Source organism: Idiotropiscis lumnitzeri, chromosome 20, assembly GCF_059441095.1.
Source record: "Idiotropiscis lumnitzeri isolate Australia: NSW breed Sydney's pygmy pipehorse chromosome 20, RoL_Ilum_1.0, whole genome shotgun sequence".
NCBI classification, from domain to species: domain Eukaryota; kingdom Metazoa; phylum Chordata; class Actinopteri; order Syngnathiformes; family Syngnathidae; genus Idiotropiscis; species Idiotropiscis lumnitzeri.
Genome location: NC_142410.1, coordinates 12014035 through 12041896, shown reverse-complemented (window position 1 = coordinate 12041896; position 27862 = coordinate 12014035). Strand labels below are relative to the sequence as shown.

The following is a 27862-nucleotide window of genomic DNA, read 5'->3' as shown; positions in this document are numbered from 1 at the left end:
AAAAACCCCCCTAGTCTGTTGGGCAACACTTGCACAAACATCACCGGAACAACATCCTGTCAAAATTCAGATCTTCAAAATAAAAGCACACCTTGTAAAAAAACATTCCAGCTCATTTTTCACAAAATTGTTTGAGCGCAACCGCAAAATAAATTGCAATGAAACTTTTAGTCTTTCCTATTTATTCAGCGTTTTTGTTTTTTCTCAACAACAACTTTGTTAGTTGTTGCACCAATGTCCGAGCAAAATGCTTGCATGTTGCTACGTATGTTTTAATCGTGCTCTGAAATTAAAAAGGGGACGGGTGCTCCACTTTTTGCTGCCTTTTGAGCGCAGAAGATTGTGGAGTTTTGTCTGCGTCTCTTTGGTGCCGTGGCGCCGATTGAAGGGTAAAGTAGTGCGTTTTTTGGACTTCTTTAGATGATAAGAAGAAAAGAAAGAGGGAGAATTTCTGTGATTCCCATTGTGAAGTCTCCTTCTGGCTCTTTTTTCGCTCGTGACGGCCGGATAATTAAACCTCTGTAGTATTGTCTTGCATCTTTTCTCTTTCTCGCCCCATTTGCAGCAACGGCGGAGATTCCCCTGTGGGCCCGACGCTTGCAAAGACATCAGTAGCTCGTCTTTCCTTTCCAGCCCTCCGTTAATTTGGGGGAAAAGCGGGACGACACGCCGGCCGTGTCGACCCCATCCTTCCGCGTTTGAAACTAAATATCCAAATACTTTTTTTTTTTTTTTTTTTTTTTTTTAAATGCTACGAGACTTCATTTAACAAGCCGTCATCTTCTCACAAAGACCCCGATGGAAATCTGCGCATGTGTCGTGATTGAATTGCAATGGAAATCTTGTGATCATGTTCACTTAAAAAAAAGAGGTTATTGAACGAACAACTTTCATGACAGTCAGATTGAAGCTCATTGTGATAAAAATGAGAAAAGAAACCGATGTACAATTTATGAAAATTGCCACTTTTCCTTTCTGTGTATTTTCAAATTGGAGAATTTCCTTTGAATTTCATCGAATGATTTATTTTTATAGTATTTGGGGTCAATTTTAACATTTTAAATTACAACACGACAAGCCTATTTCCTCTTTAAAATAAATCAATATTTTTTTCATGATAAAAAATCCCCCCATTTTTTTTTTTTTTAATTCAAACAAAAATAACTCCTGTCTTTCGTCTTAAGTTCCGTCTTACGGCACTCCACGATTTGCTGCGCGAACGTGACGATGAAATTCGTTCAACTCGGTAGCTGCCGTTCCTCGGCCGGGCCCGTCCGCAGATCCTCGTGGAGGAACTTCCCGGTGCCCGCCTCTCTGAAATCGGCGGCGGCGTGGCCGTCCCCCCGCAGGACCCACTTGGTGCTGAGCAGTCCCTCCAGGCCCACGGGGCCGCGGGCGTGGATGCGCGCCGTGCTCATGCCCACCTCTGCTCCTGCGCGCGCAAAATAAGAAAAAAAAGGAAAAAGAGCTGCGGGACAACAGAGAAGTCACACGGCACTCACCCAGTCCAAAGTGGTAGCCGTCGGCGAAACGGGAGCTGGCGTTCCAGAAGACGCAGGCGCTGTCCAGCATCTGCAGGAAGCGCTCCGCTGTGTCCTCTGAGACAAAACGGAAAAAAAAAAAAAGTACAGCCTCTTTTTCAACATGTTTTGGCCACAAGCGCTTTTGTGGCATGGACAACTCGGACTTTCCAGGGAAACTACGGCCGTGATGCACACTTTGAAAAACTCACTTTTTCAAATGAAAGGAAAAACCTCTCAAAATGCGTCTCGAAAATGACAATTTGGTCTCATGTATAAGTTTGAATTCACTAAAGTTAAAAAAAACGGCATCATAAAATAAATGTAAAAAATTTTGAGATTAAAAAAAAAAAGTTTTTATTCAATGAAATATATAAATATTTGCTTGCTTCTCAGATGCAAAGAAAAACTCACAACGTGTGAACGTACGGAATATATTTTCCGTCAGAAATGAAATGTACCGTTTTCCGTGACGATGACGTCCGTGTGGGCGCTGCCGTACTTGCGGATGTGTTCCACGGCCGCCTGCGCGCTTTCCACCATCTCGATGCAGCACTCCAGGTCGGCGTACTCGGTGCGCAGGGAACGCGCCTCCACGGGACTGAACGTCATGTACGAGGCGAGGCGAGGACCCGCGTTCATCTTCACCTGCTCACAAAAACATCACGTGACAATTACTCAAAGAAAAAGGCAACGACGTCAGAAACTTTGGAATTTGGCGGGCGGGCGGGCGGGGCATTAACGATGGCCTTACTCTTTCAAATAAAATTTATTATTGTGCAGTAATGCGCCTTATATGGAAAATATTCCAAGAGATCAACCTGTTCGTTTACTTTCTGCCTCCACAAAAAAAATTTTTTTAAAAACAATTCATTTGAATTTTGTTTTTGCACAACCAGAAAAAAACTGGATTTAGAATGTTTTTTCATCTGCCGCATTTTGTCAAATTGAAGGACTTTTTTCCCCCCGCATGAATGCAAATGCATGCCCAAATAATTGGACTTTACCTTCATTGGGATTCTTTTGTGATAAAAATATTTGACACTTTTCCAATCAAAAATGTTTCAGTTTGCCTTTTTTTTTTTCTTTTTCACAGCAAAAAAAAAAAAAAAAAACGTTTTTGGCCGTTAGCTGTTGTATGTTTGTATTTGTTGTGTGTTCATGAAGTACTCGTTCCGTCCGCAGCATGTCAACGATGTGGTTGAAGAGCGGGATCTGGAGGACGTCTTGGTGGATCAGCAGCGTTTCCATGGAGTTGCACGCTGCCGGCTCGTCGCATTTCGAATCTCTGACTGCAAGCGCCACATCGGCGTCGTGTTTACTTCCGTGCAAAAGTTTCCAAACCTTTCCCGAATCCTTACTGATCTTGAGGGCTTTGTCGGCGCTGGCTTCGGCATCCACATAGACGTGGCGGACGCCGTCGCTGTGGCCCAGCACCGGGACGGCCCCGGCGGCCCGCCGGACGTCTCGCAGTAGCTCGGCCGAGCCGCGGGTGACGATCAGGTCGATGGTTTTGTCCAGTCGGCAAAGATCCCAAACGTCTTCGCGTGTGCTCACCTGGTAACAAACAGTGTGAGGCTCCTGTTGCCGTGGCAACATCAACATCAAATCCGTTCCAGGTTTCGTAATTCCTAAACATTTTCAAATTTTTATATGAAGCCACTTGCGACGCATAGCCACGAGTTTGCTCAAATTAAAAACAACTGAAGTTGCTTATTTTGTCTCTCAATTGCTTCTTCACACAAATATTTAAATTCGATTCACTTTTTTTTTTAATTCTTGTCATGATCTGTTTTGGTTGTTTTTGGTTTATTATCTCGTTTTTTGTGTGTATCTTGGTGTGTCTGTCTCGTTAAGTTTATTGCGTCCACCTGTACTTGCCGTCCCACCCCCTCGTGTTAGCCAATCACTTCCCTCCAACGCTTTGCGTCTTGACCAGGTGTTCCTCGTTGTCTCTCAAGTTTTTGGTATTTAGTTCCCTGGTTGCTTCCGGTCGCTGTGTGCTGCCGTGTGGCTCGTCGATTGCGGTCGTCCAAGCCATGTCCAAGTTGGTTTTCTTACTTTGTTTGGTTGATTACTTTGGTCATTGTTTTGTGCATTCATATTTTTGTTTCCCCAAGTACTTTGTTTGCCTTTTTTTTTTTTTAATTAAATGGCTTTATCAAAATTTGTTGGAAGAAAAATATGTTTCAATTTTCTTTTTTCAGTCATGAATGGTCTTTGGTCTTTTCAATCCAAAAATGTTTCATAAGTTTGAATTTTTTGTTTCTTTTTCTTTTTAGCCAATCAAAACAATCGAACGAAACGGACCTCACCATCTGCACGGCCTGCGTGACGTCATGCAGGGCGAGAGCTTCCTGGGTGAGCCGGTGGAGGACGCGGTTGGTGTTGGCCAGCTCTTGGCTGCCCTTCAGCAAGCCGCCGTTGCCGCTGGCGATGGCCAAAGCTGACACCTGAAGTGAGGGAGGAGACGCAACAGCAACTTTCAACAAATGTCACTTAAAGAAAGAAAAAAGGGGAAATGGGGAGACAGAATATTTTCAGCAAGAAGAATTAATTCGAAATAAACGGGCGTAAGAAGCGAGACGCCTTAGTTGGGGTCACCTGTGGCAGGTAGCCCGGGCTTCCCTCAAAGATGAGCAGAAGGACCCCGATGGGCACGGCGATCTGCTCCAGCTCCAACTTGTGGGCCACCCTGGTCCTGCGCAGAACGCGGCCCACGCAGTCCAGGGCGGCCGAGGCGGTCTGGCGCAGACGGATGGCCAGCTTGTCCAGTTTGGTCGGAGTCAGGCAAAGACGCGCCAGCAGGGCGGCTGACAGTTGACCTGACGGCAGCAAACGGGGCGGGAAATTATGTGACTTGAAAAGGTTCGACTTCCGGTGTGCCTTACCCTGACTGTCGGCCAAGTCCACGTCCGTCTTGTTGGCGGACACGATCTCGTCTTTCCTGTCAATCAAAAGATCTGCAAGGTGGCCGATGATCTCGCTCCTCTGAAAGCATTCATGAGAGAAATTGAGTGCAATACAACATTTGTCCACCAGATGTCAGTGTTGATAAAGAAATCCAATTCAACTGGTTGAGCGATACCTTTCAGCACAAAAGGAAATGCACTTTTAGACTAAAGTTTGGGGACACTTTGGTAAAGAGGAAGTTTAGGGACGCACAGAATTGGAATTCCTACTTGATCTGGTCGCAGCAATGCCAGTTTTCTCCCGACGTTTCGTGCCGCTTCTGCCTGCTGCTCGACAGTTGCGCCTGGAAAAAAAAAATCTGAGAAGTTAACAATACTGGTGAGGAGTCGGGTGGAAAAATGTCCCCTCACCCGCCGCTTTGGTCTGGGAGAAGAACGTGCCCACTTTCTTGCCCTCCACAATGTCGGTGATGACGTGGCCCGTGACTTTGGGATGCGTGCCGCTGGCGATGACCACCGAAGTGCCGCCTTGAAGTGCCCAGATGGACGACTGGACCTGCAGCAAAGGCGGACAGGTGAGCTTGAACAGCCATGCGTGAAAATTAGGCAAAGCAACATTTTGTATGCTAAAATGGAAAGTTTGGTGTGGCGACACTCTCTAAAATCAAGCAACAAAATATGGAGTGAGAGGTTATATTTTATTGCCAACAATAAAATATAACCTCTCACTCCATATTTTTTTGATTGGCAGAAGTAACAAAGTCGATGCGTGGCCTTAGTGGAGCAAACGTTTCCACCTACTTTGGCTTCCATGCCTCCAATTCCAACTCTGGACTTCATCCCGTAGGTGACGGACTGCTGGTCTCCGGGATAGAAGACATCGATGAGCTTGGCATCGTCGCTTCCCGGCGGGCAGTTGTACAGTCCTTCCAATCAAAAAGCTATTTGTTTGGGGTAAGGTGCGCACGCACGCACGCACGCACGCCACCTGTGTCAACTCCACCCGTCTCCCTCCAAAACGCATGAGTCAACACGGCGCGCCATCATGCCCGCCGCCACTTTGTAACGAAAGCAGCTGTTGTGGTCGACGCGGCGCACATACCTTGCACGTCGGACAGCACAATGAGCAGGTCGGCCTCCATTTCCACGGCGAGCCGCGCCGCCAGGCTGTCGTTGTCCTGAATGCTAATCACCTATGGCGACAAAAAATGGCTGATGTTCGTCGTACTTCGACTGATATGCACAGCACTTCAGGCCCGACGAGTTGGCGACATAACTGGGTTGCAGAGGAACTCCAAACAGCAAGAACGTGTTCCACTTTGGTTACAACAACAAGTCAGCCCCTTTTGGCAAGTCATTTTAAGAACTCATCATGCAGCTCCAGTGTTGGATCTCTAGGGACTGTGTTGGTGTAGCGTATTTTCCCAACTGCCTCCCAATACCAGCCGTGCCCCCCCCCCCCCCCCAACCTTGACGACCCCCCCTTGACCTCAGTACCCACGTTTACCCCCTGCAGGTCGCTGTCGGGCTGCGGCGGGGCCACCACGGCGTCGTTGGTGTTGACGATGGGCACCATGTTCATGCGCAGCAGCTCCCGCAGCGTGCTGTTCAGGTTCTGGCGCTTTTGCTCGTCGTAGAAGTCCAGATTGGTCACCAGAACCTGAGCAGAAAGCGAGGACGGAACATGGGAGGGTCTGGCGCCACAAAATATCCTCCTACGGAAGGGAAGCGAGTACTTGTGCGGTGCGGGTGCTGTATTGCGAGAACATGGCCTCGTACAAGGCCATCAGGCCGCTCTGTCCGGCGGCCGCGCACGCCCGGGCCTCCAGCGCGGGTAGCGACTGCAAGAAGGCCGAAAAATGAAAAACAAGCGTCACGTTGGTTTGACTTATCGTTGAGTTGAATCGATAGCAGTGCCTTGACTTAAGAGTTGAATCACTTGCATCTCAAATCGGTATTCAGGGTTGAATTGAATGAAAATGCCTTTAATCTGTTCCGGTTGACCCCAAAAAGAACAGAAAGAAAACCGCGTTGTACTTTCGAAAAACATCTTCAAATAGGATGTGACGTTCATCGACGTCATCTCGTGGCGCTCAATCGGACTCTTAAGTCAAGGCAGCGCAGCAGACCATTTCCGCGACCATGTCTTTGAGCCGACCGGGTCCCGAGTGAAGCGCCTGCCGGACGCTGCGGGACAGCAGGATCTCGTGCCGCAGCCTCTGCTTGCCGAACGCCACCGCGCCGCTGGTGACCAGCATCATTTCTCGTCCTTGGTTCTGCAACACCGCCACCTGTGGGCCGCACGCCGCATTGCGCTCTTGCTCATTTTTCTTCCCCGGAACGTGACGTCTGCTGATCGTCCTGTCGGAGGATGCGAGCGACGCTTTGTGTTTCCTTGAGCAAAAAGTTCACCTGTTCCACGACGGACGCCAGCTGGCCCAGCGCCAGGCCGCACTCGTCACCGCGGGCGATCACGGCGCTGCCCAGCTTCACCACGATCCTCTTGGCGTGGCGCAGCTCGCCGCGATGGCCGAAGGGGCCGAGGCCATCGCGGCGAGCTGCGGGGGGGCAGGCGGCACCTGGAAAGTGACAAAATGACTCTGCACTTAAGTAATAAATAAAATCAAAGTAGAAAATTGGACACGAGGTGGAGACAAGTCAAACGTTTGCTTGTGCAAATAATAAAAATATCGGATCACATTTTCTTGGGTGAACATAATTAGTTCATAACTTTGCTTTCAGCTGCAGTCGGACAGATGAAGCAATTCATTTGAATTTTTTAAATTAAAAAAAAAAAATCTTATTTTAAATTCTGGAATTGTGCGAATCCAATTTGAATTTGAATTAGACGCAACGACCACCCTCTCCCATTCCACATCCATCTGTAACCTCAGTAACGCGCAGAAAGCCGCATCAGCACAAAAAAAGAAAAAAAAAATGCTGACATCACACCCCATCGGAGAACAAAGAGAAGCGCAACAGGCGGAAAAAGTTCACCACAAGCAGTTTAGTCGAGTGGAAACTCACTCAACTTTTTTACCCGCAAAGTCAATCGTGAAAATAAGTTACGCAATTAAAAAGTATTCAGCATAGTCAAATGAGGATAAGATCAACACCTGGGGGGGTGTGACCTAAGATGACAATAATGTCGAAGGCAGAGGTCCTCAATCCTGTTCCTCGAGGGCCGCTGTCCTGTCCGCGCTGCACCACACCTGATTCAGACGAGCAGATCATCAGCAAGGTCTGCAGAAGCCAGATAACGATCGCCATCGTTGCAATCAGCGCGGGACGGATGGAAATCGGACAGGACAGCGGCCCTCCGGGAACAGGATCGAACACCTCTGGTCAAAAGTTGAAACAGAAGCGCGGCCTTCACCATCACTTGAAGAGAGTACGTGCATGTATCGTCTAAAAAGATGAAGTGTCACGATCGGGAGGAAAGATGACTCCGTTCATGGAGGGAATGACGAACACGAAGGCGCTTCTGTTGCAAATATCAACTCAAATTTGAAGGCGTGTCAAGCGGTTGTCAGCGAAACATGTGGCGGGCCGTTTCAACATAAAAAACGAGGGATGAACCCGGCTTGCCTTGTGAAAGTGTTCTGGTGGTCCTCCAATCGTGTTTGTGGGGGTCCAGTTGAATCCTGGACCACAGCTTCCGGAGCAGCATACTCACGTTGCCACGCTTCCTCACAGCTTCACCTGAGAGTGTTTCCACGGCAACTCGGTTGACGTCACTCGATGGAGCGCAAGCCGACGAGTGTGATTGTGTGATGATAATCCAACTTGTCAGTGGCAACTTTGCGAAAGCCGATGTTGGTTGAGGTCGGCCCTCCCTCCACTCCGCCCCCCTCCCCATCCTGACACAACTGGCGGATGAAAGCACTACTTTTGGGCTTCCGTGCTCTCAAAAGGCGCCACACGCTAAAGTAAATAATCTTTATACACCGCCTGGAGCTCAGTGTGATATTAATTTACAAAATAATAATAATACTAATGTGTTGTACTGCCCCCAGCTGGCCAAGGTCCGCACACGTACATACACTCCTGAATGTATGTTTTTACATTTATGGATTGATATTTTTCTTATTTAAAAAAAAAAAAACATTTTTGGCGGGAGTCTGCTACTGATCTAAGGCAATTCCAATCATTTTATTGGTAAAAATGATTGAATGAATTGAATTAAATTTGATTACGCCAGGTACTATGTTCATAAGATTTGAATTTTCGACCAGTTTTAAATGCTAAATGTCAAATGTTCCTGTTCAAATCTTAGCTACATAGGTGAAAGAAAAGGCAAGTTTGTGAGCCCACTGCCGACATCGGAACCCCCCAACCCCCCTTCCGTCCCTCATCGGCCAACATAACTCAATCGTCTCGGGGCTTAAATGCATGTTAGTCGATTATTTCAGCTCTGTTTTCTCTCTGGTCCGCTTTTTTTGTTCTTTATCTCCGCCTCGTCCTCATCTGTTATTTGTCCCATCTGACTGCCGGAGGGAGGACGAGCGCCTCGTGCACCTTGATGCTCCAGGACATACTCATAAACTCAGACTAACGAACACCATGTATGTTGTGTTTGCCGCTTTTTTAATTAGTGTGCCTCAGTAAAAAGTACTCGCATTGTATTGAACTTTGAAGTTCCATGCAGTAGCATTTCATTTTCATTTTCTTTGTGCTTACACTTTTAGGAACAATTTCACACGATTATGCCATGTATTTTAATTTCATCATGAAGTTATTATTTTCCAGCATTTATTAGAAATATTCCATTCCATTTAAACAACCGCTCACTATCCAGAGTCGACTTTTTTGTTTCCCATGGGCATGTCACCAAAATAACCGCAGACGCGCAACTATGTCAACACGGCGCTAATCCGTCTTGCACCCACCCTGCCCTCAAACGTGTCGCACATTCTGTCAGGCTCACTCGGTGGACGCGGTGGCAAAAGTGAGTGTTTGCCAGTCGTGTCAAATTGGCTTGCGAAGATGAGCAGCGTTGTCGTCGGTGCGCTGGACTGCAGCGTGATGGAGGAGGACTGGCAGAGAGGCCAGAGCTACTCGGCTCATTGGCACAGTCTCGCTGGGTCTCGGATGCAAAGGTGAGCAAGCGAGCACTTTTTTATTTTCGACGATATTTTGTGGGACCAAGGGTGTCATTGCAGCACTTGCAAGAAATTGCAAAAAAAAAAAGGATTACAACTCGTGGAGGGTTAGAGCAAGAGTTAAAGTTTGTGCTTTGGGTTTGAGGAAAGGATAGGATTAAGGTTTGAGTTCGGGTGAGTTGCTCGGGGGGGGGGGGGGGGGGGGGCGTGCCTCACTACGATTTTGGATTGGAGGGGGTTTTTTTCATAGTCCCCCCAAAAAATAATCGTCTGTTTTATTTAAAATAGATTTTTTTTTCATTTGTTCAGACAATTTAGGGAGCTTTAAAAAAAAAAGTCCTCTTGATCATCGAATCGCTTTCAGGTGGCATCACTTCCGGGTTTATATGTGCACCTGAACGTGATTGGACGAGCAAGAGGAGCTTGTTTTTTTTTTTTTTTAAAAAGGTCGCAACGAAGACAGCACTTGCACGTCGAAACTAGTGGAGGTAAAAAAAAAAGAACCTCCATAGAATTCAAGTTTGAGTTGTTTATTGATCAATTTTAACATTTAGGATGAACGATTAGGGTCACAGGAGAGGATTACAGTTGGAGTTTTGGGGGAAGGGGCTAGCCTTAACTTTTATGGAAGGAGGAAAAATTCATTCACGTTTGTTTCTTTGGGACCCTCTTCAGGCCTGCGGTCGTCGAGGCGGAAAACTCCGAGAAATACTCGGAGGCCAGAAGACTCCTGCAGCGCTTCCTCTCGGGGGCCATCAGTCACAGGCCGCCACCAGAAACCACAAGCGGGCCCGACAAAAAAAGTGAGCGTGGAAGCCGACCGCACGCTCCGGAAGGAGGCTTCGACGTGAGAACTCCGAAGAGTCTCGTGTTGGAAACCAAGACCACCGTGAAGATGACGTTGCCGAGGTTCCTGGGTTGAAGGATTTGTCGATTTGCCGGCGCCAAATAGAAATGCATGTTGGGTTTTCACATTTTCAATAAACCACAAAGCCGAAGTGACCCGTTTGTCCCGTTTGCTTTCATTTCAAAAATATGGACGCCATCCGAGAATTGGCAAATGTTGCCACAAAGTCATGCCAGGGAGATGATCACATGCGCTAATTTTACCACCCTCATGTGGCAAAATTCCACATTCCAAATGGTGAGCACGTAAGACGGCGCGTTTGTGTCCATCTGCCGGGGATGAACGAGGTGTCGAGGGACCTCCCGGGGAGAAAGGTTTGATGACAACGTGGCAATTTTCCACAGCAGTTCAGCTGCTGCTTACGCTGGGAATCGGCGGCTCAAACGCTGTTTTGTCAGCTGGCCTTGGTGGCTTGCGCTGTTCAAAGTCGAACATGTGCCTTTAACCCCCTCAAGAAATGGGACTCAACCTTGCAAAAGTGAATATTGGACGGCTGCGACTGTGCCGAAGCCTTCCAAACAACACAGGTGACGCCTGCTTGTCTTGTTTTTATGTTTGTGGAATATTTTGAAGTATATTTGGGGAGGCGGGAGTTCCATCCGTCTGGGTTTGGCTGGACTCCGCTTCCAGATCTAATGGAGCAAAATATGAATGCTTATCTGCAGAGCTGGGCACTTGACCCTTTTTTGCCGGTCAGTCCCCTGCCCTCGGCCGCGATCTCGTGACCCTCTGGCCTCATTCATAAAAATTGTTGGCCCTCGAACGCATCCCACACACGTTCGCGTCCACAAGGGGTCCCCAAAAAAATATATCCTAGAGAAAGAAACAAAGCCGTGGTCTTGGAGCTGCTGGTGGGCCGGCAACGGCAAACGTGCAGCGATCATGAAGATAGAGGACGCTAAGACCTGAAAGCAATGATGCATCCATTAGCGTTGCGGAAAGCGTCCTAACCTGATGGCATCAGCGCTTGAGGGCGGAGAAAAAAAAAAAGCGCTATCAGGATTCAACACTAGCAAAGCCAAAACTCAACACACGCCCAAAGCGCAAATCCATTATGAACGAGGTTCAGCCACACAAAATGGGACTATATAAGGACGCTGCAAAGAGGGGAAACCACGCAAGTGAACTTTTTTTATCCGCAGGGTCAGGATGGAGCAGACGACGACGGAAAACGGAGTGGCAGCCATGGCGGCCTGTTACCAGCGTTTTGACCCGGCGGCGTATCTACAGTACAACTACACGCCACCGCGGGCCGACTTTGAGAGGAAGGACAGCATCGTGCCGTGGAAACTGGCGTGTCTGCACAGAGCCTTCACCGAAGGTAACGAGCAGCCGGTCGTTGCCGAGGTGCGGCTCCACACCGTGTTGGCGTAGAGGCAATAAATTGGCTCGGGAAAAAAAAAAGTGTTTTTTTCTTTCTCATAGACAACGATATGGTTTGGTAAAAACCACTTGTGATCTTTTGCTAAGGTGACATGAGCGGCGAGCTGCTGGTGGACATCGGCTCGGGTCCGACCCTGTACCAAGTCCTGAGCGGTTGCGAGGTGTTCAACGAGGTGGTCCTGACTGACTTCCTGGAGGCCAACCGGAAGGAGCTGAGGCGCTGGCTGCAGGACGAGGACGGCTGCAGCCTGGACTGGACGCCATATCTGCAGCACGTCTGCAAGCTGGAGGGGCGACGGTATGACATGGCACCGTTTTTCATTTCGATTTCAGTGATGACCTGCAGAAACTTGTCAAGTATTTCCTGTGGAATTATTATGAACACAATATGCTGCTTTGGGGCCATCTGGTGGTAGGTTGGTGTCAAGGAAGTATGTTGATGTTTCATTGAGACCACGTGGGTCAAACCTGGTCCTCGAGGGCCACTATCCTTTGGATTTTTCGCTCCTGGTTCAAATGATCTGGATCGTGATTTAGACACAAGTAGTGCTTTGCCACAAATAGGGATGATGCCAACTTTGAATTGTCCCTTTTAGTGCCTCGGCGTGGACAGAGAAGGCGGCCAAGCTCCGTCAGGCGATCACCGACATCCTCCCCATCGACGTGCACCGTCCCCAGCCTCTGGACCCTCGCCTGCTCCCCCCGGCGGGGGCCGACTGCCTGGTGTCCTGCTTCTGCCTGGAGAGCGTCAGCCCCGACCTGGCTGCCTTCACCAGGGCGCTGGGCCACATCGGGAAGTTGCTCCGGCCGGGCGGCCACCTCCTGCTCATCGGAGCCTTGGGGGAGAGCTTCTACTTCGGGGGGCCCGGCGTGAAGATCCCAGTGGTGCCACTGGGCGAGGCGGAGGTGTGCGCCAGTCTCAAGGAGAGCGGCTACGTCCTGATCCGGCTCGAAGTTTACACGCTGCCTCAGGACATGAGAGTGGGGGTGGATGACGTGACTGGGGTGTTTTTTGCAAAAGCGAAGAAGCATTAAAAGGTGATGCTCGTGTCCAAAAAGTATGAGCCTTTACTGAATATATTTCTATTTTCAGATGGACATGAAGCCTCCTTATTTGTTATGTGGATAAACATCGCCTCCTAGCGTCCTAAAACTGCTACTACAGCAAAACAAAAGTGAGTCAACTTTTAAAATTGTTCACAATATAAAGATTAAATATTTTACTTTACATATATAAAATATTTATGGGTAAAAATATGAAAACAGATTACCAGGAAAACTGTGTAATTCCATGTATTTAAAAATGAACTTTGACTGATGTTCAATTTGAAAAATATAAATTATATAACTACAGCATTATTTTATATCAATTTAATTTTGATGGCTTCCTGAAAATTATACTATGCACCCTCTGTATCCATGTATAGTGACGTCACATCATCCCTCTTGTCTTGATTGTAGTGAAACACCAATAAAGCTATTATTAAAAGTGAATTAGCGCTTCATTTACTCATCCAACAACTCAATGAGTAAGACACAAGATCACATGCTTCAAAAGCCATTATGGAGGTTTTATTAACAATCAACACAAAGCATATGTAGAATAATATTATACAGGATAAACGCATTCAAAGCCCAAAAGAAAAACCATCACTTGTGCCGTCGTTTCTTTACGAATGGACAAGAATGTCGGTTACATTATTGTGGGTTCCTTTAGCACCACCTTGTGGCACTGACTGACATTGCACATTCTGTCTTTACATGACATGACGCACACAAACCTCCTGTCCAGGCTTTTATGCAAAAGAGATCTTCTGTCGTTCTTTTTCGTCTCCAATGCTGGCCTCTTCTGTGGCTCGTAACGCGTCCGGCGACGGTGACCGAGCCCTCTGCGCTTTGTTTAGCGTTCGAACATCTGCTAAGAAATGACGGCATGGAGGAAATAATTACACGCTGTTCCTTTTTTCTGTTGCACACAAGGGAGATTCTGGGTCAATTTGGACCTCGGATCTCTTTAGGACTTGTTGATGTTTAGCATTTATGATCATTTGTATGCTCTTCAACATTTATAACACTGTTACTTGTCCCATTGAAAAAAAAAAATAAGAAAAAAAATCATATACGCCTTCACAGTTTTAACATTCACACATTTAAATTTTTTTACCAGAATCCAAGTGCGTGCTGTTGACATTGTCCTCTTCCTCTCCAGAAGGCGGGTCGTCCTGGTCCACAGAGCTCATGTCGATGGAGGACAGGTGCGCTTGGGCCATTCTCTGCACAGCTGAAATCCAAATTTGAAAATGGCAACAAATGCATTTAGGTTCATCAAAAACAAGCGCATGTCCTCCTCCCAACACTCGACAAACACTCCGCCGGAGCGCTAACCCCGACTGTAAAGTCATTTTGGCCGCATAATTGTTGTTTTTAAACCCTCCCTATGCTCATTGTCGTCAATGGCGTTTATTGTAAACGATTTGTTCTGATGACATTATTCATTCCGTTGGCGGCCGTGTTGCCGCAGCTGTGTCCATCCATCCCATAATCCGGGATGATCCAGAGCAGACTCACAGCTGCCTCTGTTTCTAATCTCACAATTTTACAAACACACGCAGGCGCGCACACGCACACACACGTCCCAAAAAAAAAAAAAAGCTTTTTTGGACAGATGTAGACCACATGTCAGTTTTTGCAACGACAATTGTTACATAATTGTATGAGACAAATGTGGAGCGTGGCGGCTTTGCGAGCCCACTGACCTTTGAGCGAGGGTGGCTGGTAGGCGCTTGGCGTCTTGTTGGCCCTTTTGGTTTTCAAGGCTCCGTTTTCTCCGAGCGCCCACTGCAGCAGGCAAAGGAAAAAAGCAAACGTAGATATCATTAGACTTTGCAGAGACACACCGCAAAGCGGTGTGAAACTGGTTTACCTGACGAGACCCGGTGTCGTCTTCAGGTGATGGCGGATCCGTCAGTCGGAAGAGGGTGGCGGGCGTGGGCCTACGACGACGAATCTGAACACATGGAGAAGGCCTTGACTCACTATTTTCAATTTTCTTTCGACTCGTCCTGTTCGGAGTTGAAACGATGAGCAATTAATATTGGCAATTATCAAAACATTTCCCGGGCGTAAAAAGGTTTGTGATTCCCGATAGATGCCACCAGATGGCAGCAAAGCTCTTTCTTTGTAGAAGACAAAGCTATGGGCTGTCAAAACAAAGCGCTCCGCATCGTTGCTTGGCACAAGATGCCACCATATGACGCCAAAGCACTATTTCTAGGAGACATGGCGTTGGCATGAGCTGACGGCACATGTTCAATTCCCAAGTTCAAAGGCCAGATAAAAAAAAAAAGACCACACGGACAGCGTTACTATTGATCCTTACGCTCTCTCGTGCAAAAGTGTGTGAGTCATAACAACCGTTGAGAGTCATGAACGAGAGGAAACGGAGAATGGACTTCCCTTCCTATTGTAGCAGCTGTTCTCCAAACTGGAAATCGCTTTTTCTCGGACATGCTGAAGAGTCGTCATCGCCACCTCGGTTTTGTAACATTATGCTAATGAGGCAGCTTGGCGCAATGACGAGAGCTGCTCGGCCAATGGCAGCGACGCGCGTGGGTTCGACGCGTGGGCGGCATCTTGGCTTCGCCGCTTTCGCTTCCCTCGTGTGTTGGATTCGTGCTCGCGTTTTGTGGATATGAAAGCGGGGGGGGGGATGCGGGGGATTCGAGGTTGGGGGTTATCAATGTCAATCAAAAAGTTGACATTTGTTCCAGCATGAACACGAGCGTAGAGACTGGTGGAAAAGTGGCAAATCCACCACAAGGCACAAACGGGGAATCTGGCGATCATCGGGCTTCTGGCCTTGAAACCCCAAGCCCATCTTGAAACCTTAATTCTGAAACCGAACCCGTTAGAAAGTCCACGATAGCCTACTTTTGCTTTGCATTCCAAATTTGCCGTGGTTGTGCATAATCTCATTTTTAATATTACTAGGAGGGAGGGGGGGGCTTTATCCCTCATGTCAGCTCCTCCTCCACTCCTTTTGATACCTCATCACTTCTAAGAGATGCAAAAAGTCAGGCTCGCACAGCTCAGCTTAATCCCAGCGCTGTCCATACTTGACTGCCAACAGGCGGTAACACATGAAAAAAAAAAAGTTTGACTGCTCCATGTTACGTAAGTAGAGGTCAGTTTGGTGCGGGGGCAAAAGGGCAACATGATGATCAACAAAATGCAGTCGAAGGTTACGCAAAGTTCACTTCAATGCACTTTTGGACTAAATAAGGCCACTTGTCCGTTGATCTGTAGAGGGCCTCCGCCAAATCAACACCTTGCTGTGTTAAATTGATGGTGCCGTCCTCTTGAATAAATTAATAATCCAATAAATGCCTCATTCAGTCCTCTTCCTCACGTCAGTCAAACATTCACGCTGCTCAGATGACCGTCACCTCGAAAAGCAGTTGCATGACAGGCATTTGGAAGAAATTGTGCGTGACTCTTGGCTGATGTTTTTTTTTTCTTTTTTCGTCTACTAGATCATTGATAGCGCCGTTGGTGAAGAAGAGACATTGTATCAATAAAACTGAAGTTTGCAGTGGAGTCTATGCCCCTTACAAAATCATTAAGCGTATCTATCTATCCATCTAGCTAGCTAGATCTATAAAGCCATGCATTTTGATGATTGGCAGCACCATAGGGCATATGTCACCTGTGGAGGGGACATGGCATCTGCAAAGCTGACGTTCGGCGTGGAGTCATTGATGAAGGAAAAAAAGGTATATATATTTATTTATATATATATATATATATATATATATACATATATATGTGAATTTTAATGCATAGGATGTCTTCATTTTTTTTATTCAGTTGTTCACAGAATATTTTGTATGTCCATCTATCCACACTGATGTGCTTTATTCAATACCTTGTACTCATCATATGCATGATTCTCACCAGTTCCACTTGCCGCGGGTCCAGCTGGATGGGCACCGCCGAAGGCACCGAGAACTGGATCTTCCTCTTAGCATCGCTGTCCTCCGGCTCTCGCTCCACAGTCGTGCCCACGATCTCTGCAGGCAAAAGAGGCTCCATGATCGCACGTCTCCAACCCTTGTCGAAAAAGTCCAATCTGCGCTTCTGTCTGTCAGTCCCACCCCCACATACGCACACTCGGTCACGATGCAACACAGCAGCGCGTGTTCGCGTGAAGGCTTATGCCGCAAACATCGCGATATCTCAGCGAATCGGGCAGAAAGAGTGAAGTGTCCTAAATTAGGTGGTCTTTAGGACCCAGAGCAGTAATGTGCGCTACCTATTCAGAACCTGAAACCCATAAAAGGAAGTAGGAAGCGACCCTTTGGATGGCTCCAAACTAAAAAAATAACAAATCTCACCACAGCGAAAAACTTTAGGTGGCAAACAACAAATTAATTGGTGAGGGATTCATGAAGCTGTCATCTATTGCGTCTTCTTCATCCATCAAACTACTTGAAACAAGACGCGTTCAACGATTACCAAAACAGGTGGGGAACAAAAACGCTTCAGGTGGTACCTGACTACACTTTCTTAAGTTCTTTTTTTTCTTTACTCTCGTTTCGTCTGCTGTACTTATTTCGACACGGAACTCAAAGAAGATAGAAAAAGCAAAGCATTTAATGGAGAAAAACTTCACCACAGGAGTAATGAGTTAAACGGTAGAAATGTTGATTGATAAACTTATGAAACCCCTTTGTTTGTTTTGTTTTTAGATTTATTGATCTTAGTTTACATATTGTTACCAAATGTTTGTCCTATGTGAATGTTTGTAATTTTCAATGTTTTAAAAAAAAGGGAAAAATATGGATCTATTAAAAAAGTGAAACTGTAAATTGCGCACGGTGTCGTCATTAATTGAAGGCAGTCCGAAACAGCCGGTTTCGTTTTCTTGTCACGTGACATGTTTTCGTGCCCCATGGTTGCTGGGAAGACTTCGTGTTGCACAAAAGATGCAAAAAGCATTGTGACACAAATTAGAAAATGGCAACAAAACTGCACTGTGAATTATTATTAAATATTTTTTACTCCGTGCATTAAATTAGTTGTAGTGCCATGATTAATTGTAAGTGTAGGCACACGTGTGAAACCGTAAATCTGGCATGCAACCCGCCCTTGTTTTGAAACCCTAACCCAACCAGGAAAAGGTCCTTCTTATAAGACTAATTTGAAACAGTTTCCCTGTCGATCCCTAAATCTGCCTTGAGTTGAAACTAACCCTAATTTTGTGGTACGCGCGTAACAATAAACCAGACGTCACATAAAGCCAAATAAACTGTAGTAACGGTTTTAGTCCACTAGATGTCAGCCACTACTAAATCATGTATGCAGACAATTTGTGAACTTTATTTTGTGGGTACTTCGCAGTGGCAGAAAAGTGATTGGCTACAACTACGTTGAATTGAAAAAGATTGCAAAAGCAAACTGCGTTGGCTGCACTCCTATTTTTTTCTATGTACTTTATGAAATGTAAATTTATCAGAACCAGTCAGAATAATGTAAATATTTACAGAGAAGACGGCAAGAGTGGTGACAGCCTGAAAAGCGAGGATCCATCATGGGCTTTGTGAGAGCTATTTTCTCAAATGCATGTGTAAAGTTAAAAAAAAAAAATTTAAAAAAATGTAATAACGTCTTGCCGGCTAGCTGATGTCTGCACCACACAGCACCAACCATTTCCACACCAAAAGAGGACATATGAGCCATTAATCTGAGAAACATAAAAGTCCATTTATTAGCCAGTCGGTCATGAATCCAATGTCAACTGTGTCTAAATTTCCAATGTCTCTTTTTGAATCAATTTACAAGTTGGAATGTGACTCACGGCCAGCGTTCCTTCTCTCTTTGGACCAATATAACCCATGCAACATTTTTTTTGTCTGACTTCACACATTTAAAGTTATGCAGTAGAGAAGAAGAAATCATTGAAATCATCAATCAAGCCACTTCGCCTTAATAAAAAAAAAAAATCCTCAAAAAATTGATCATTCGAATAATTATTGTTTGCGGCGCATAGTTGGACGCAGCATTTCATCTCCAAGTCTACACACCTGTCATGTATCTTGTATACAAGATGTGAAAAAGTCCATTTCCCGTAATCTGGCCCTTTAAAAATGATTACGTCTTTGTCTAAATTTGCATTCTTCTCCCTCTCTCGCCTCTTGGCCCCCGTCCCCAATCGGTGCGGCCGCCCGTGCCAAGCTTGGCAAGCGGGCCCGTCCGCGAGGGCGCCGCTTTAGCTCGGTTCAATTGACTCGTTTAGGCGATCGCGCCCCGACACCCCGGCTTTAGGGCGGCCGCCATATTGTGTCCGTCTGCCTCGTGGTGTTCCCACTTCCCCGCGTGGGAACTCTGGGATTTCCGCGCCATCATTTCAGCCATGAATCGTTTAACGATCGTAAAATCTCATTAGCGAGGTGTTTATTTGACCGGAATGTTTATCATCGTAATTGTGCTGTAATGAGTGCTTGATTTTAACAAATGAGTTAACATTATTGTTACTTATTGAAAACCTAACATAACGAAAACTCAGGCTTGAAGCCCTTAAAACTCGGGATGGACGAGTACTGATGGCCAGTATCTGTATCGGGGCAATACCAGCCAGGTATCGAGTACTCATGAAATCGGCCGATACCACCCAGCAATACTTGTCATCCTCGCCAATAATTGGTGCTCCACTGCAGCGTTTTTCTTTTCACAATTATTTTTCACATTCTTAATGTGCTCGTGGTGTCTGTATCTAGTATCGCAACGGTGTCATTGAGCGTCCCTTACTGAAATACCTCGTTTGAAAGCCTGATGATGTACAAAAAAACAAAAATCAGGTGTAGCTCTCCGACGGCTTGCTTGGAAAGCTTTAAAATGGCCGCGTATGATCAGGATTACGTGTAACATTTCTGCAATTGACCCCATTTTTCCCTTTCCGACAGAGCCAGTGTGAAGCCACTCACTTAGCGCTTATTTCATTTTGCCTTTCAGCGCCCGCTGACAGATGGCGAGTTCTTCTCAACCAACCGGCCCCCCCCCCCAACCCAACCACCTCACCCAGCCGCCCGCCCCAGGGGGGGAAGCCAGTCTGTGTGAATGCGGCCGCATGTCAATCAGCGGCTCTCATGTGATGGCTCTTGCCAATGACGTGCCAGCCATATGGGCCTGGCATCACACGGCTGCGCTAACGCAAGTCACCCACCCGTGCGCTTCCTCCCCTCGTGCGCGTCTGGGCTGCAGGCAGAGGCAGGGTGGCCGCAGAAGAAGAAGAGGAGGAGGAGGAGGAGGAGGAGGAGGAGGAGGAAGAGGAAGAGGAAGGCAGGCAGGCGCGCGAGAGAGCGAGCGGGGACCACAAGGCAGCCTCTTCTTCGCCCTGCACGACGCATCGTCGACATGGTGTAAACAAAGCCCAGGTAAGCTTCTTCGGGAATCGCCATTTCAAGTTCTTTGTGTCCACCTCCATCCCGTCACGCGTCCACATGGCATCTTTCATCTTTCTGTCATTCATGGAGCTTCATTGCGAGCAGCGTTACATTGAGAAACGACGCCAAGCGGCTTGAATTCTCCGGACGCCACTTACGTGATCATTGACGACGTATACACCAGGATGTATCGCAGGCAGTTTATGAGCTGGAAAGGGTGAAAAAAACAAAAAACTAATTTGATTTGCTCAGGAGTGTGTTTTATATTGATTTTCAATTCAGGCAATAAATTGCATTTTTGTGTCGCTTGACAAATTACAACAAGCAAAAGATGAGACATTAGTGTTTTTAAAGCATAACCATAATCTTAATTGTCATGATTCAAAAGAAAATTGACATTTTGGAAAACTTTTTCGGCTCAAATTTTACATTTCGGTCCTCGCCAGGGGCACGAAAATAAATCATGTCTTGTCGTAAGCTCCTCTACTGGACCACCTCTAAATTGTGAAGATGATTGATTTGAAAGGAGCAAACAATGGATGGACTTTTTTTTTTTTCTATAAAAATGTTAAGTGTTTTATATGTACGGGTGGCAAATCTATGGCCTGCAATTCTGCTCAACGGTCTGACCATGAGGTCCACCTGCACGCCATGCCACGCCCTTGACAAATACGGTTTTTAACATTTTCAACAAGGTGCTGATTTGATTATTTGACACGATGAAACGAAAGGCAGAATATTAGGAACACCTGTGTGTGTGTGTGTGTGTCTGTGTACGTACCCACCGCATCTATTTCCAGCCCATTTTGTCTCATCCCATGTGGTAGGTGTCCCTCATAGTATACCCATGTCCGTTTCCTGACATTTAGTCTCATAATTTCGAGGTTCATCTGATAATGTGACCCCGGACGTGTTGCAGGCGCACCCAATCATGACCCGAGACATCCAATTGCAGGCATTTTTTTTTCTGCTCCACCTTCATCCCTGCGTCACATTTTTTTCCTCTCATCTCATGCCATGTTGTCCTCTATCCCTAATCATGTGACCAGTCATGACCATTTCCAGGATTTTTTGGGGGTGCTTGTGGGTGAGGAGGGGGTGTGGCGTCAACCTTCACCCATCCATCGCATTTACAGAGGTCCCTAATAATGCGACTCGGCGCAACCATTTTCCAGCCGTTTCTTGGTCGACCTCATCACAATTGTTGCATGTTCCTAATCATGTGACCTGACACGTCGATTGCTAGCCATTTTGCATCGTGTTGTCCCTGATCATCTGGCCTGGCACATCCATTCCCTCTTTTGCACCTCACCCCATGCTGCAGGTGTCCTTGCATTTACGAGAACACATTTTTGTCTCATCCCATGCAAGTATCCCTAATAATATGGCCTGGCAAGATTTGTACTTTCATCACATGTCCCAGGTGTGTCTCATCATGTGACATGGCTCATTCATTTCCAGCCCTTTTTTCTCATGGTGGGGGGGGGGTCAAGCTTCCCCTTTAAAGATGACATCTTTAGACTCGATATAAACAGCGCGCGTGGGACCCCGCCTCCTCTGTTCCAGGTGACAATGTTGAGCCGTCTCTTCAGTGAGGTTCTGCCGGACGTCCAGCGGCTGGCGGCGGACTGGGCCGACACTCCGGACGACGAGGCGGCTAAGATGAAGAGCGAGCATGAGGCGCACCTCGGCGGGGACGACGAATTGGACGAGGCGCGCGGTGGCGACGGCAGCAGCCGAGCCGAGTCCGAAATGGCAGATGAGGACGACGACGACGAGGAGGAGGAGGAGGAAGAGGAGGAGGAAGGCGGTGTTGATGAAGGGACCGAGGACAAAGGCAACAAAAAACGCGGTCCGAAAAAGCGCAAGACTGGCGCGGCCCGCGTGGAGCGCTCCAAAGTGCGGCGGGTGAAGGCCAACGCCCGTGAGCGCACGCGCATGCACGACCTGAACTCTGCGCTGGACAACCTGCGCAAGGTGGTGCCGTGCTACTCCAAGACGCAGAAGTTGTCCAAAATCGAGACGCTGCGCCTGGCCAAGAATTACATCCTGGCGCTGGGCGAGATCCTGCGCAACGGCAAGCGGCCGGACGTGGTGAGCTACGTGCAGATGCTGTGCAAGGGCCTCTCGCAGCCCACCACCAACCTGGTGGCCGGCTGCCTGCAGCTCAACACGCGCAACTTCCTCACCGAGCCGGACGCGGCGCGCTTCCACATGCCCGGCTCGCCTTTCTCCTTGCACCCGTACTCGTCGTCGTCGTCTTCGACATCGTACCGGTGCCGCCTCGCCAGTCCCAACTACCAAGCCCCGGGAGGCGGGCCCCTCAACCTGCGCGGGCACTCGTACGCCTCCGGCTACGAGGGCGCGTACGCTCCAGGCGGGGCCTCCCCGGACTACCTGAGCCCGGACTACGAGGGCCAGAACAGCCCGCCGGGGTGCTTGGGTGTCGGCGTGGGCGTGGGCGTGGGCGGCGTGGGCGCGCCCGGCAAGCAACAGGAGCTCGACGCCGAACGGAACTATCACTACTCGTCTATGCATTACTCCCGAGCCGGACGTGGTTTGACGTTTGGCCCCTCGGGAGCGCGCGGCGGGGGCGCGCACTCCGAGAACATTCCCCCCTTCCACGAGGGCCACCACGAGCGCGCGGTGGGCCCCTACGAGGACATCAGCGCCTTTTTCCACAACTGACTTTCGAGTGACAATCCTGATCTCCTGTAATCTGATTACATACATTTGTTCGGTATTGTGTGTAGGTGTGTGTGTGTGCGTGTGTGTGCGCAAAATGACCAGACATGTAATAGAAACGAAATGCACAAATAAAACATGATTTATAATTGTCTGACGTCATCTACGACAATGCACTGTTACATTCTGCATTATTTGAAATAGTTGAAGCCAAATAAATGACAGAAGAATATACAGTCATTGATACGAAATTTTCTAAATCCATTTATCTGTATTTAATACGTTTTTATTCACTACAATGACGCGATGTCAAGGGCAACGCGACGTTACAAAATAGGTCCAATACATTCGTTTAATACCCTCCTGACTCCACCTTTTTTTAAAGTAAACTCATAAAAGTATATATGTCAAGTTTCTCCCCGATTTAAGCGAGTAAGGCTTTTAAATGATTAACTTGAAACTAACTTGTATGAAGTCTATTTGCACTGTTAAAAAAAAAAAAGGTCAGTGTAATACAATTGTTTTGTTGCTCTCATTTTATTTATCTTTTGGGATAGTTTGGCATTAATCTAAAAAAAGTTGAACCGTTTTAATTGTGTTTTCTATATAATTGACGCTTAATATAATAATGATGTAAATGAATGCAACCACCTGCTCCTAAACGGAATTTTCAAAAATTGCATGGAGGCTCCTTTTCCATGCAGCCTGCAAGTGACAAAAGCAGAATCACAACGCTGATTGTCTGTCTCGGCCAGATGACATCAGTGCTCATTTCTCCAATCGATGCTAATTATTAAAATTAATAATGCCGGGTGTTGGACCAACGCCTGCGGTCCCATATGTTGCCTTGCAGGTCAAGTGTGTAAGACTCTGCAGGCACACTTTTTGTCTGGTCTCCAACACAAAGCACGGAAATGACTTTTCTGAATTTAGGACTTGATGCAAAGTGTAATGGCCCTGGATATACCTGTCACACAAAAACGAATTGTAATTTAGAATTAAGTAAAAATTCATATTTCACATGTTGAACGTCCTAAATAATCGAGAAACCAGTGAATTAAAAATGCACATTTACTGGCTTTTAAAATGGCCAGTCCGTCAAAAAAAACCTGCAAATTACACAACCACGACTTGCAGGTTTTCGTGTTTTCATTTGTTGATTATAACGTTGACAAAAAGGCTGAAATAAAAAATGTGACTTTTGGATATTAAACCACTGGGAAAATGTGCTGCATTTCTTTTGTGTAATAACGAAAATTATTAAGACGAGAATTGGAAAAATAAAAATCACAAATCTTGCAGAATAAGCAACGCAGCGTGTGAAGCTATTTTAATATTTAAAAAAAAAGAATTTTTGATTTAATAATCTGTATGTAATTAACTTAATACTTTATCAGGTGAGCACATACGAATTAATTTGCACGCTTTGCACTTTGTGCAAAGCTTCTTCACACGTCCACCAGAATTTAGCGGGCCGATACAGGTGGCAGTAATTCGTACCAAATCACCACCAGAACGCGGCGAGCACGTCCACCAGGCACGCGTGCACGTTGGCCCCCTTGCAGCTGCGCCACGCCACGCCACGCACGCATGGTGCACGCTGCAGCCCGGCCAAACGTGCACGGGCCCCTGTGGGAGGGCCGCGGTGTTTCTTTGCTAATTCCGCCAGCATCTGTTCATTATTCTGCACAGCCTGCTGGAAAAAAAACAAAAACAAAACTGCATTTAAAAAAAAAAAAAATTTCCATGTATGCAGTAGAATGTGGTTGGACTCATTTATAATATGCGATGATTCCTATTTATTGTTATTGTTACACTTATTTAAATTGATGTGCCGCATCAATGAAAATAGTTTCTTCCCTCCCCTTCAAAATTGTGACATGGATTTAATAACCATTAAATCAATTAGTTCAAGCCTATTTGTCAAAATGAATGTCTGTAAAATTCATTAATAAATACCCTGCAGAATATCATTTAAAAAAAAGTATATGCCTTCATTTCCAACTGGATCATTTCATGTCACGTGATACATTGCGTTAATTATGGTTGTGGTAGTCGAAATATATCTTGTGAAAATTATGGATCCACATTTTACGTTCATTCTGTGTATCCCTGCAAAAAAAATACAAAGACAATAATTCCCACTTTTGATTGACAAAATACTAGACATCCCAATAAAACAAGCGTCATTTAGCAACGTGAGATATATAAATAATACGTAAACATTTCTATGCTTCCTTAGTTACAAATCTGAAGACAACAAGTTGCCTTCAAATTTTTGTAAGTAAGTCATCCTCTTTTGGTTTTGCACTGATGGCAGTCGGTGCCGTTGAAGCTATAGGTTGCTAACCAAAACAGCAGTACTTAAATTAAGACACATAATCAGCCCATCATACGAATTAAAATGTGTTAAGTGTTAAAGGTTAAAGAGTAAAAGAGCACTTTTACTCAGCATTAATTGTAATATGTTGAATATTCAAAAAAATAAGAAGAAATGCCTCCTTTCTTTACGCCCCATTTCCCAGGTTGCTATTTGCCGTTCTCCATCATTGCAAAAGATCATAAACATATTCTTAAATAAGTGTTTTGTTGACTTTCTCCTGTCATGGAGCTCATTAGCTAGTGCAGGTGTACCTAATGAAGTGGCCGCTGAGTGTCTATTATGCAGTGGTGTTTGCTGCACAGATGGCAGGAGTGTTTTTAATGAATTTATTTATTTATCTTTCAGGGAGTGTGAGGCAATGAGCATTGGAGAGGCGAGTGAGGAGGATGCCGGCGAAGCTGAAGCCGCTGCCGCCGCCGCCGCCGCCATGGCACGGTCACGCGGGCAGCAGTAATTGGCGGCCATATTGAGGGGTTCTGCAGTGCTGCCGGGCGGGCAAACTCCCAGCTGGACCTGTCAGATGGTATTCAGTCCAACTCATTGCCTCCATTTTTTTGTTCTTCTTCTCGGTCTTTCCTGTATCACCCCAGTCCACTGTACTTCTTTCTTTTTTCTTTTTTTTTTTAATATATTTTTTCTTACAAATCACACTTTTCACACTCACCCGTTAACACAATCACAAATGTGCACTCCATGCACAAATGTCTTGAGACACGTCAAACAGTAGTTCAAAGTAGTTATGCATATCATATTAATCACCTTCAGAAGTCCTTCTGGGTAGAGGTACTGCAAAATGTTTATTAATTTATTATTAAAATTAATTTATATTCTTGTATTTAGAAACAAATCTCTCAATTCACTTTAAAAGGTTCTTAAACGTAGATCGTGCACGTCAATGCTCAAAAGGTGATGAACAAGTTCGACCCAAGCTGATACAAAACTATTTTTTTTTTGGTAAAACGTTAACAAGATATTTTATTTGAAAAAAGGCAGAGTTGTTTTTTCTGGTCCTTATGTTCATGCCTTCACTGCTTCGAGATGTGAGCAGTGTGCGCTTGTCAAAGACTAATGAACATCTGTCACTGAATTCAAACACACAGATGCTCTCAACACGTACACACACACACACACACACACACACACACACACTTTAATCGCTGTCCTCGACACCTCAGCCGCCACCCGCAGGTTTCGACTTTGACCTCAAAGCACATTTGACCTTGTGCGGATTTCACAGAGTTGGTCACAGTCTGTCGTCATGAGTGCTCATATCCGAAATGACAAATAAGCCATAATATTATATCGGAACAACTCTCAGTCGGATGCAGTACTGACTTAAATCATTGCAAAGGACTATTAAATGTTAAATGTGAACGCCTAAAAATTGAATCTGTGAAAGATTTTTCAAGCATAATTCATTCTGTTGAAACCGTTTACATTTGCACTTATCGTCATGTGAAAAAGAAGAAATATCAGTTTCACTTTGGAAAAAAAACAAACATTGATGTTGCACTTACCCAAAAAGAAGACAAGCTTTTGATTTTCCGAAAAAGAAAGAAAACTGCAAATGTTGCACTTTCAGAAAAAGAAAAATTATTTTCATTTCAGATTTAAATGGTTGATGTTGCACTTTATCAAAAGACAAACTATTGTTGCCAAAAAGAGGTCAAACTTTTGGTGATGAGTTTCCTCAAAAGAACCCCCCCCCCAAAAAAAGACAAAAAAACCCGACTGATTTGCCACTTTCTGAAAAAGAATCTCTTCTGTTGCATTTTCCTAAAAAAAGGCAAACGTTTGATGATGCATTTTTCGCAACGAGAAGACAAACCCTTGACGACGCACGTGTTTCAATCTCAAATCAAATTCAATTTGCGGTGAGGCGTTCGTATTTGTTCAAGTCGACAAACTGAGGCACGCTGTCAATTAGAGCGGATGCCAATATTTGCATCACGATGACTTTGTCAAGTGTGTCTCGGTGGCGAGTAAACCGAATGGAGTGCGCGCCTCTCTGGATTAAAAGATTATCAGAAGAGGAGCGCCGAGGAGAGGAGAGGAGAGGAGCTCCCCGTGTGGGTGGGAGGCGGCACAGGAAGGTTGGTGGGGGGGGCGGGGTCACTCATCCACAGAATTGAGGGGGGAAAGATGTGAGGGTCGCGTAGAGACTTGCTGGTATTGAACATATGCTCATGCATATGCGCTCATGAATGAATGTATGCATCGAGCCACATAAACACTCGTCCAATTATGAAGTTTGCCACCGAGTCACTTTTAACAGCATTTGCCGAGTGTCTTGAAGGGCTCGCAAGATTTGCACACTCTGGGACTTCGATACGCGCGATTGATTGCATTCGGCTGAGAGCAAAATGAAGGCCTCGAGTCCTTCGTGACTTGGAACAGCGCGAGTTCTTCGAACGTCGATTCCCACATTTTGTTGCGCGAAGAGAATAACGCTCAGTCATTATGCCATCATCAGATTGTGACCTTTCAGAAAAGGTCATTTGCACTCTCCATACAAGACAAATCAAAACA

At 46.1% G+C, this 27862-nt stretch overlaps 4 protein-coding genes and 1 pseudogene across 8 annotated transcripts; 3 read left to right on the top strand and 2 right to left on the bottom strand.

Annotated features, from left to right (window-relative positions):
* Positions 1-290: 290 nt before the first annotated feature.
* aldh18a1 (aldehyde dehydrogenase 18 family, member A1) lies at positions 291-8199 on the bottom strand. Of its 2 annotated transcripts, none has more exons than XM_088285091.1 (17): positions 8021-8199; positions 6845-7011; positions 6574-6723; positions 6169-6273; positions 5940-6092; positions 5535-5625; positions 5234-5358; positions 4844-4988; positions 4703-4776; positions 4412-4511; positions 4125-4345; positions 3836-3973; positions 2882-3077; positions 2691-2812; positions 1982-2168; positions 1503-1598; positions 291-1432 (listed from the first exon to the last, which is right to left on the bottom strand). In XM_088285091.1, the coding sequence occupies exons 1-17, from the start codon at positions 8100-8102 to the stop codon at positions 1239-1241; spliced, it is 2346 nt and encodes a 781-aa protein (XP_088141217.1). In that variant the 5' UTR covers positions 8103-8199; the 3' UTR covers positions 291-1238. The 2 variants fall into 2 exon arrangements, with proteins under 2 accessions (XP_088141217.1, XP_088141218.1); XM_088285092.1 differs by having other exon boundaries at positions 291-1426.
* A 776-nt stretch (positions 8200-8975) lies between these two features.
* Positions 8976-10536, top strand: LOC148317817 (uncharacterized). Its single transcript, XM_088285137.1, has 3 exons — positions 8976-8997; positions 9354-9531; positions 10210-10536. Exons 2-3 carry the CDS (start codon positions 9419-9421, stop codon positions 10454-10456), a joined length of 360 nt encoding a protein of 119 aa, XP_088141263.1. The 5' UTR covers positions 8976-8997; positions 9354-9418; the 3' UTR covers positions 10457-10536.
* Positions 10537-10839: 303 nt separating this feature from the next.
* On the top strand, positions 10840-13240 carry pnmt (phenylethanolamine N-methyltransferase). 2 transcript variants are annotated; one of them, XM_088284909.1, is made up of 5 exons: positions 10840-10968; positions 11584-11762; positions 11912-12122; positions 12421-12862; positions 12918-13240. In XM_088284909.1, the coding sequence occupies exons 2-4, from the start codon at positions 11591-11593 to the stop codon at positions 12857-12859; spliced, it is 822 nt and encodes a 273-aa protein (XP_088141035.1). In that variant the 5' UTR covers positions 10840-10968; positions 11584-11590; the 3' UTR covers positions 12860-12862; positions 12918-13240. The 2 variants fall into 2 exon arrangements, with proteins under 2 accessions (XP_088141035.1, XP_088141034.1); XM_088284908.1 differs by having other exon boundaries at positions 12421-13240.
* A 131-nt stretch (positions 13241-13371) lies between these two features.
* On the bottom strand, positions 13372-17053 carry LOC148317815 (protein phosphatase 1 regulatory subunit 1B-like). Of its 2 annotated transcripts, none has more exons than XM_088285105.1 (5): positions 16778-17053; positions 14748-14831; positions 14581-14662; positions 13989-14105; positions 13372-13739 (listed from the first exon to the last, which is right to left on the bottom strand). In XM_088285105.1, the coding sequence occupies exons 1-5, from the start codon at positions 16913-16915 to the stop codon at positions 13621-13623; spliced, it is 540 nt and encodes a 179-aa protein (XP_088141231.1). In that variant the 5' UTR covers positions 16916-17053; the 3' UTR covers positions 13372-13620. The 2 variants fall into 2 exon arrangements, with proteins under 2 accessions (XP_088141231.1, XP_088141230.1); XM_088285104.1 differs by having other exon boundaries at positions 13372-13742; positions 16778-17052.
* Positions 17054-20108: 3055 nt separating this feature from the next.
* Positions 20109-24204, top strand: LOC148317814 (neurogenic differentiation factor 2 pseudogene; annotated as a pseudogene). The gene is made up of 2 exons (XR_015840077.1): positions 20109-20256; positions 21832-24204. The product of XR_015840077.1 is annotated as a neurogenic differentiation factor 2 pseudogene (transcript).
* Positions 24205-27862: the final 3658 nt, after the last annotated feature.